The sequence below is a fragment of the Corvus brachyrhynchos genome, unplaced genomic scaffold, assembly GCF_000691975.1.
Source record: "Corvus brachyrhynchos isolate BGI_N302 unplaced genomic scaffold, ASM69197v1 scaffold62, whole genome shotgun sequence".
Taxonomy (NCBI): Eukaryota; Metazoa; Chordata; class Aves; order Passeriformes; family Corvidae; genus Corvus; species Corvus brachyrhynchos.
In genome coordinates, this window is record NW_008236629.1 from 4,586,064 (window position 1) to 4,595,462 (window position 9,399).

At 40.8% G+C, this 9,399-nt stretch overlaps 1 protein-coding gene across 1 annotated transcript in view; it reads right to left on the reverse strand.

The window, feature by feature from the left end:
• The window catches only part of LOC103624943 (mucin-5B), a 42,587-nt gene extending 35,130 nt beyond the window's left edge, over positions 1-7,457 (reverse strand). The window contains exons 1-7 of the mRNA XM_008644289.2: positions 7,270-7,457; positions 5,365-5,620; positions 3,849-3,963; positions 2,437-2,524; positions 1,407-1,540; positions 773-998; positions 138-166 (exon numbers count right to left, since the gene is read on the reverse strand). Of these exons, the coding sequence (XP_008642511.2) occupies positions 138-166; positions 773-998; positions 1,407-1,540; positions 2,437-2,524; positions 3,849-3,963; positions 5,365-5,620; positions 7,270-7,351 (930 nt within the window). The 5' untranslated portion in view covers positions 7,352-7,457. The remainder of the gene's footprint in view (positions 1-137; positions 167-772; positions 999-1,406; positions 1,541-2,436; positions 2,525-3,848; positions 3,964-5,364; positions 5,621-7,269) is intronic.
• Between the last annotated feature and the right edge of the window lie 1,942 nt (positions 7,458-9,399).

Here is a 9,399-nt window from a genome sequence, read left to right on the forward strand (position 1 = left end):
GTATTTATAAGATCTCTCGAATTGTTGTGTCACCACCCAACTCCTTCTTCCTCCTTTCCTCCATATCTTGTTTGCAAGCCCTTCTATCCAGATATGTCATGTTTGTTTAACCTCTTAAAGGAACTTTTTATGGCCACTTTTACTTTATCTTTTGGACAAAACTGTGCTGCTGGGAAATATGAGCTATTTCACATTACTAGCTTAAGGTTGGCTGAGGTCATAATACAAGCAAAGAACACCAGAATCATTTGGGGAGTCATAACAGTTTATTTTTGCCTGAAGCATCAGTCCTTCTGGCATTAATTTGCTATCCCAATCCACACCAGCAGTCTGGGTGAACTACCTGTAGCCTTCCCCCTGGATTTACAGAGATTTCCTGCTCAGTAACTGGACTACTGAGTATGAAAACACAGGGTGATGTAAGTACAAACATATTGCACTTCTCAGTAACTACTTCTGTCTAGTTGTCAACATGTTGAAACAAGGCTCTTTATGAGTTAACTGTACATGGTAAATTTCAAAAAAAAAAAAAAAAGAACAGGAGAAAACCTAGTGGTAAGAAGGAGGTGGGCAATATCAAGGTATAGTTCTGATTTAAGAGCAAAATCAAGTTAAATTTGTAGAAGCTTTTCCATTAACAATGTTTCTGCCAAAGTACTTTCACAGATTGATTCAAGGTAGTTACCAGAGCTCCTAGCTCTGCTCTGCTGGGATCAGAATACCTGTGTAAATGTCTAACCTGAAAGAAATCTCCAGAGCAGCAGCTACTTACAGCAGAGTTCTTTGGTCCTCCATTCCCCAGGGTCTCCCTTCCTCAGGACACAGTCTCGAGAGTATTGATTTAAAGTGCTGCATATGCAGCTGGAAACCAAATCAGAGTGAGAAGAATTAACTGCACAGTGGCACATATCCTCAGCACAGGTCTCTATGTAGTCATCAAAGGCAACCACTCTGGGGCAGTTTCCAAAACGGGACATAAGTTTCTTGCATTGTTTTTTCTGTTAAAAAAAAAAAAAAAAAAAAAAAAAAAGGGAAAGAAAAGCAATACTTGACATTTTACCACCTTTTAGGTTTTTGAATATATACCCCAAGTCTTGATGACACAATTCCAGGGTCATAGAATACTTCAGGCTGAAAGGGATCTCAGGAGATTATCCAGTCTAGCTTTCTGCCACGAGGTCCTTTGCCTTGGACTGGAAGCTGTCATTCAGTCAGGCATTTTCCCACTATCTATTTCTTTAACACTGTAATAGGATATTCTTTCATCTATAAGATCATAATTTTGCTCAAATTCATGTGTAGAGTTGTGAAAATTTCAGTTTAGTGCATGCTCTAAGACTTGTTTTAACAGTCTCTTCAACACTGTAGGTCGGGGGGGCTTGTACTTCTTGGTCCCACACACTTACATATATGCTGCATCTATTGTCTTTCCTCCTGGGATGTCTTCCAGTGTGGTCATCTGGGCTCACATCAGCACACTTTTGTGATGGATCCTCTACTTTGTGGAAGTTCCCAAACTGTCTCGGATGCATTTTATACCCTGCAAAAATCCCCAGATGCATTTCAGTAACTTCCTGCAATTCTTTAGATCAGTTAATGGGCTATAAAAATGCACTTACTCTTTGGGCTCAAAGGCAGTATGCACTTCATGAAATGCCCAAACTTAACCAGCATCCATACTATAGAGGATGACAGCCTGATATAACTTCTGTTGAGCTAGAGTCAGGAACCTGGGACAATTGTATCAAGGCCTGCTGTCAGCATGGACATTTAAAATCACACGAGACTCTTGACCTTTCTGTTGCTTCTCATAATTTCCAAAGACTTCTCTTTGTTATGGGTGTGTTTGATCTTACACACTTTTCTGTTTGCATGTGTAATAGTCATGCAGGTATTACATAATGGGATGCTGTTATAAATTTGGCTTAAGTCCTGCATCTGATATTCCAGGATGAAGGTTTCTTTCCACCCATACAACCTGCTGCAGGATTATAGCCTTAGCTATATCTGCAATATCTGAAGGTGTCAGTGGATGGCACCACAGTTTCTTCAAAGATACTTTGTGTTTTCTCTGAAGCTTTCTTTTCATTATAGAGGCAAAAATAATCACACGTAGAATGATTCAAATGGAAGAACAGAAAATGCACTCGTGCATTTCCTTAAAGTATGTTATTGTCAATGGGGATCCTGGCAATGTTGCTGCATGATAGCCAAGCAATTAATTTGGATCAAAAAGGTTGGAGGCTCTTACAAATATGAAAAGAGCAGAAAATTCCAAATCATCTCAGAACCTCTTAAAATACATCTACCATATATGGAAATGTTCATATGCCTGTCAGGAGATCTGAAACCCTGCTCAGAGGAAACAGATACCAAGTTTCATGTCATGTATAAGGAGGTCTGTTCTGGATGGAATATGCTGTATTTATGACCTACCATCCAAAATCAAATCATTCTTCTGATTGCCATCATAGTTCCCACATAGACCACATATTTTCTCTTTATATGTTTCTTCCAGGTCCAACTACGAAAGAGGAAACACAGAGTTTAAAGGCTTTTCCCCACATCAGCAGCACTTGTTACAAAGTGATTCACACCAGGAAAGCACAGTGGCAGAAGTTCTCATTCCCACTTTGTAAGCAGTCTCCTTTTCTGCTACAAATCTCTCATAAAACTTAACTGCAGACAGATTGAATTCAAATGGGAAGATAATCGTCCAGCAATTGTCGCTCCTACCCACTAAAGAGGTAACTGAAGCATGTTGAATACTGGACTAAGCCCTGGACTGGTGTCTCCCAGTATAGAGACACTGGTACACAGACATTTGGTACACCTTGCAGGGTACCGCAGCTCCTCTCTGGGCAGGTCAGATAACTGTGCTCTAATGCTGGATGCTAGAAAGAAGCAACTTCTGGTTAAGTTTTAGCCATATCTAATGGGTTTTCTAGTCCACAGGGTGAATGGAAAATTATATAGCTCTTCTAGTGGTGGGTCTGCCCAGCATTATTTGTTTTGCCCATACTTAGTGGAAGTAAACAGCCAGGTTAGCACACTGTTGCCTTTCTAGATAAAACTACTGCACCTTATCACTCCTACATGCTTGGGGGACACTATTGGTGCCACTCAGGTCCACTAAAAAAAGGCAGTGCTTTTGCTACAGTTGTGTCCACTCTACAGTAATGTACAGGTACTGCCTCTAATACTTTATGTTTAATTAGTATACAGGAAGAGAGAAAGAAAATACTTCAATAAATCAGAATTCCAATATCACATGATTACTTCCTGATATTTTTTCTCTCTATTCACCTTTTACCCTCCCTCTATCTCTCTGAATGACAAAACATGACACACAACTTGCATTTAGTTAATTCTCTGATTGTGAAGGATAAGTGTTCACACAGAAAAGTGTAAATGCACTGTTGCAGAAGAGAATATTGTAAGGTACATGTTTAGAGGAGAATTCCCACATAGCATGGCTTTGGAATGAAAGAGGCCAAGATCTGAATTGGTCACAAAGATTAGTGTCCCACACAAGATGTGCACAAGACAGAGTAGCAAGAGCTGGCAGGCTGTGTTGCTGCTGCTGCCCCATGGAGCAGGGAACTAACTGCAGATGTATTATATCCAGGTTTTGTCACATAAAATTAGCTGGAAAGGCCATGGGGTTGTGCCTCCATGCCCCTGCCTCATTAAACTATTACCTAGCTTGGTATTTGTCTATCAGCTTATGGATAGAGTGATACCTCCCTCCCACAATTTCATATATCAACACAGTGCCTGCATCCAGCCCTGCTTTTCATCACTGATGAGATTCACCAGGAGGAAAATAACTAACTGGCTGTTCATACTAGGAGAGTGTCAGCCCAGTTCCACTTGAGTGTCAGGCCCAGCTTCGAAGTGACTTGGAAGTAAGTACAGGTGTCCTCAATCAGGATGCTCTTCAAGCTGAAAGGCATGGCAATCCTGGAAATTCGAGGGAACAAAACAGATTGCAGCGAAAAAAAGAGTGATGAAATCCTCACAAATATATAGGAAGGAAAACTAGAGTTAAAAGGAACTAAGACATGGGAACGCTCTTTGCAAGGTCAGCCTTCATCTACACAATGCGTTACATCGTCCACTGTGTCCTTTTACCAACCTTAACCCACAACACAACGTATTTTGTCTCTTGTCAATACTACATCAGCCACCTGACTGATAGAAAGCAGCCAAACCCAAGGACCTAAGCCAAAGGTTTATAAACAGCAAGATGCCAATATTGGAAAATGGCCCTCCACATGAGGACACTGCAGGTTATCATCATCCTTCCAGGACTTCTTTGACGGTTGGGATTCACAAACAGCTCTGTTGTTACTCATGTACTGATACAACTCAGACCTACATTACTTTTCCATCTTACCAAGACAATTACCATTCATTTTGCAACAGCCTAGAAACTTAGAAATTCAGAAAATGGCTAGAAGATAGGAGATTTCTTGCCCCTTTGATTTAGGAACAACATATGGGCTTTGGTGCTATAATTACATGGAGTGGTGCTATTTTATATTTGGTTGTTTCTAGAAGGCTGTCAAGACAGTCCATATGTTTGCAATTTTCTCTCCAAAAAGATTGTGAGGGGTTTTCCCAGAGTTGAAGGTTGCCTAGGCCCTTCATAATTATATGCTAGGAGCAGGACTCTGCACTTCTCATGAGGACTGCCCTTAACATCGTGCCCAACTTTCAGCTATTGTTGCATATGATTTTTACTTATGGAATATTTTTACCCTTCTCTTTGTAGTTTCTATTGTGGTTCATTTCGAATTGGAATTAAAGGTGTGGGGTTTGACTTTTAAAAATTCTGCCTTTTTTTGTAAGAAGATCCCAGGGCAAGTTGTGATCTGCAAAGCAGTTCAATTTTCTAGACTAATCTATCTGGAAACAGAAAACTATTCCTAAAAGAACCATCTGTTCCTGAACAGCAACATACAACAGTAGGGTTAGTACCACAGAAATAATGTTTTGAGAAAAAGAAAAACCACTGAGCTTCTACAAAATCAAAACTTTTTTATAAATAAAATGTTGGGGTTTATGTACTTTCTTCCATCCCTCCCTCTCAAATCAAAGCGACATCAAGGAAACCTTAAAATACCTTCTGTTTTCGTAGCATACACATTGCTCTCTGCTTAACTTGTTGGTGTTGGTCCCTGGGAGATGTAGTTTTGTTTAAATACTTCTTGCCTCCTCCACCACTACGAGGGGGACTCTTCACAATACCCTGTTCAAAGAGCTGTGAACACCTCATACACAGCCACTGCTTTCCAGCCAGACCACCCAACACATAGCGATAAAAATGCAGCACAAAACAACAGTACAGTCTTTACTCACTTCTTCCCGTTCACTGTGATTCCTGTCTCCTTCACCTCCAGGACCACTCCATCAATGGTGACAGTGAAGTAGATCAGGTAGCTGCTCTTGGCACTGCGCCTGATCTGAATGTTAAAGTCCTGGTAGCTGTCATTGCAGTGTGAAGCGAAGATGTATGTGCAGGTTCCAGGAAAAGTAAACTTTACATGGTCAAATGTATGGAAGTGGAAATTCCCCCAGGTGGCACATTCACTCCTGCTGACAGTAGAGACCTGGACTAAAGGAAAAATCATAGTAGGGGAGCTTAGAAATTCTCCCCATATGAGGCGCTTACCCTTTTGTGGTTGAAAAACATTAAAGGGGCAATTTTCAAAGGCAAAAATGATAACTCCTGGAAGATACAAGCCTGTGGGAAGAAGTTTCATCTCACTGAACTTTTGAAGTCCATGACTTTTGAAGTCCAGAGATACCTGCAATGTGAGCAGATTAGCCCAGTCTCCTTTGAAGTTAACAGTGAGAAGCAGAAGAGGTTCAGCTTTCTCATCTTACATATTTGCCTAGCAAGAAGATGCTGAAAACCACAGGCATCGCTCTGTTGTCTAGAAAGGCTGTGTCTATATTTATGCTGTAGACATATTTACACTGTAGATATCTAAAGTGAAGTGAGGAGAGTCCCATTCTGGATGTCTAAATCTCATTTAACTCAGGCAAGACTTTGGTCCAAAGTCTTGTATTGAGTCCTTTGCAGGAGAAATCACAGGTGGCATGACTTTACAGCAAAGTGGCAGCTGCTAGTCTCAGTGGTTGAGGCCGCTACCAGCTTCAGCTGTTGGCTAAGAAATACTTGGTTTTTCTTCTCAACCAAAACTCACTTTTTGTACCTCTGTCAAAGGTATAGATACATACTCTAAGTGCATATAAGACATTACTTCAGAAAGCAGTTTTCACACCACTGAGCTTCACAAAGAAAACATGAATCACCTTGAATTAAATTACATACGCTTGCTACTAAATGCTTTTAACATTTCTTCTAGGCCCATCTGAAATAGTGACAAATGAAAATGGGAAAATTCTTTGTGTTGTTCAGGTAGCATGTTTAGGAATATCAACATAGCAACATCCACAACAGATCAAATCAAAACCAGTTATTAATTTATTCAGTGAACACTAAAATATTATTAAATATTCCTGCCTAAGAATCAGCAGGGGAGAACTGAGAAATTCAGATCCTTATGTTATAAATGTGCAGCCCAAACTCAAGTGCCCAGTAAGTCCTTGTAGAAACAGCTTTTTAAGGGGACTGCTACTTGTCATAGGTGGTTGCAGCACTGGAGTAGGGCAATTTAGCACTTTTCTACACAGTAGAGAGGGCAAGTGAGAAAGTTTGGCTATTATGGAAGTGAAATTGCTGGAATTACTCAGGCAGCAATAACTGGTACATCAACTGTTTGTGTATTAAGCAGTTGGGAAAAGCATAAGACATTAAAAATCAAACCAGGAGCTAGCAGTACAGCAGACTACAAAAAATGTGATTACTGCTAATGCAGCATTTCATACTGGTCAATCAAGCCTAGCTGGTGATATGGTAAGTACTTCTATGAAGAATATGTGTGAAATGTGTTGAAAAGGGTGTCACCATATTTTTGTTTGGGTTTTTTTTTGGTGCAAACTGCATTCAGAGGGTCTCCTCATTAAGGTTAGTCACTTAGGATATAAAAGAGTTGATACACTACCTAGTAATGAAAGAAAAAAGTAAAATACTTAAATGGTTGACAATAAGGATTAAAATGTACAATGTTTAACAGTATCTGGCATGTCTACAGCCCTTACATGAATATGTTACACATTTTCATTTGTCAACTCTGTTTCTCACCTATGGAGAGCAATATGAAAGCGAGTAATGCAAGAATTAGATTCTTTTCTTACCTATCTGAACTGGTTCTTTGCCCTTGCAAAAACTCCAAATTAGGCAGAAGATCCAAAATGATCTCCTGGTTTTTATTTCCATCTTGCCATGAAGTCGTAACTTGAAAATCCTTTCAGGGAAGTGTTTTTTCTTGGCTTATAGGCAGATTTTTATAGTCCAGGAGTTTGGCATGAGAACAAAACATTGATGGCAGGGTCCCTGAAAGGTGGAGCTTCATTAAAATTTCTTTCAGCCATTCATTATTAGCACCCAGAAACCTCCTCTCTGTCAGACAGGACAGGTATCCAGTTCTTTCTTGCTTTATGGGGACAGAGAGCTGTCTGTTTCTAATTTCCTCTTTTGAAAATAGGTCCCCTCACCTTCCTCCTGTAGTTGTTATTTCTTTGGCAGCAATAGTTTTTCTTTTTTATGACATCTGATTAGTTACAAGCAATCACTGACCTCTTTCAGAGTTTTTCTCTGTTTTGCACATCAGCAGAGTCCCCCAGCACAAGAAAATGTGTTTGTTCCCTCTACTAGCTTTAATGGCAACTTCTAAACAGAGCAAAAAGTATTATCAGGTCAAGGCATAATGCATGGCTTATTTAGAGCAAAATCTTTTGGCAGGAGGGCACTGTCCTTTAAGAAGTATATCCAAAATATCTTACAAAAAGAGGACAGATTTACTGCTTCAATAGACCAGGAAAAAAATCAAAAGTGCAAAAATTCTCACCTCAACTGTACAAATGGAATTTAATCACACCAGTCATGGGGAGTTAATTTATTCTTAATGCACACAGAGGTGGCGGATTCCCCAAACATTGTGCCCAAGGGAGCAGTGCCCAAGTCTCGTCACAGTGTAGACCACAGTTCATTCCTGCACCACCTAAATTATGCTGCTGCAAAAGGGTCCCTTGGTGTTCTCAAAGTACTTTAATACCCTACCATACCCATAAAAAAATCCAGTGGGCTCAGTCATGAGCTCCACAGTCCATTGTAGGACATCCTGTCAGAGATTTTGATTTCAGTAATTTTAGAGTCCCTTCTAGAGATTTACTTGCTTTGTTGACACAAACTGAGCTTGCATTTCTTCACCTCATCCGTGCTGTTGGGGAACTGCTCCTGAAAAGAGAGGAAGCTTCTCACCTAGTCCCAGCAAAGCAAACACGGATAACAGACATTCCCACACTTCTAGCTGCTCCTTTTGGGAATACACTAAAGCTAGAGTGATTGCCAGAAGTAAGTGGGCACAAATACAGTTTAAGGTGGACATAGGTTTCCCCCTTGTTGCAAGGCCTCAGGTCAAGCCTGCCCATGCACTGGGGAATATGAATGCCTTTTATCTGGTTGGTGGGCAGCAAGCAGGCCCTTGGGAACAGGGTCTTGCTCACTGCTTTACCAAACTTTGTGCTATTGCCAAAGTGGAGTGTCCCAAAGCTGGCCCACTGCTCCCTTCAGCTGCTGCCCTACACAGGTACAAGGTGCTTTGCAGAATTGCAGGTGACAGCATCTGCCAGGTGAAGATTTGCTGTTGCCCTTGCTCTAAAGAAAACCCTGCAGCAGCATGTGTGAGCATTGTGCAGGACATGAAACATGAGTTCGTGTTACCCCTTTGCCACTGTCCATGTCCCATTAATTCCATTGTCAGTCGCACTTGAGGCAGGGCACTACTGGAAGGTAAAGTCTGTTCTTGAAGCCCTGCCATTTTGGCCAGAATACAGAACCAACAGTCTTTATGGCACTGGTGATGGAAGTCATGGACTGCTGCTGCTTCTCCTTTTAATCACAACGCATCTTCCCTCCTGGTCTCTGTCCAAATCCAAAGTAATCTAGGAGAATATCTAGCAGATAAACCTAACCAGGAGAATATAACATTGGAGATATGAGGATGATCTGAAACTGAGTACAGTGCAATAGCAACACTCAGATTCAGCAGATTCTCATGATAATTTTCAAACTGAGTTCTTGTTCAGGCCACAGGACAGGGCTAATGGCAGGTGTGGGGAAGGGCTGTGAAGCCCGGGAGGAAAAGCACATAGGTCAGTAGACCACAGATATAGACTTAGAAAGCTTAGTTGGACGTAAAAGTGGATAACTGAAAGATATTAATTTTCCAAAATCGAAGTTAGTGTCAAAATCCAAATGCAGAA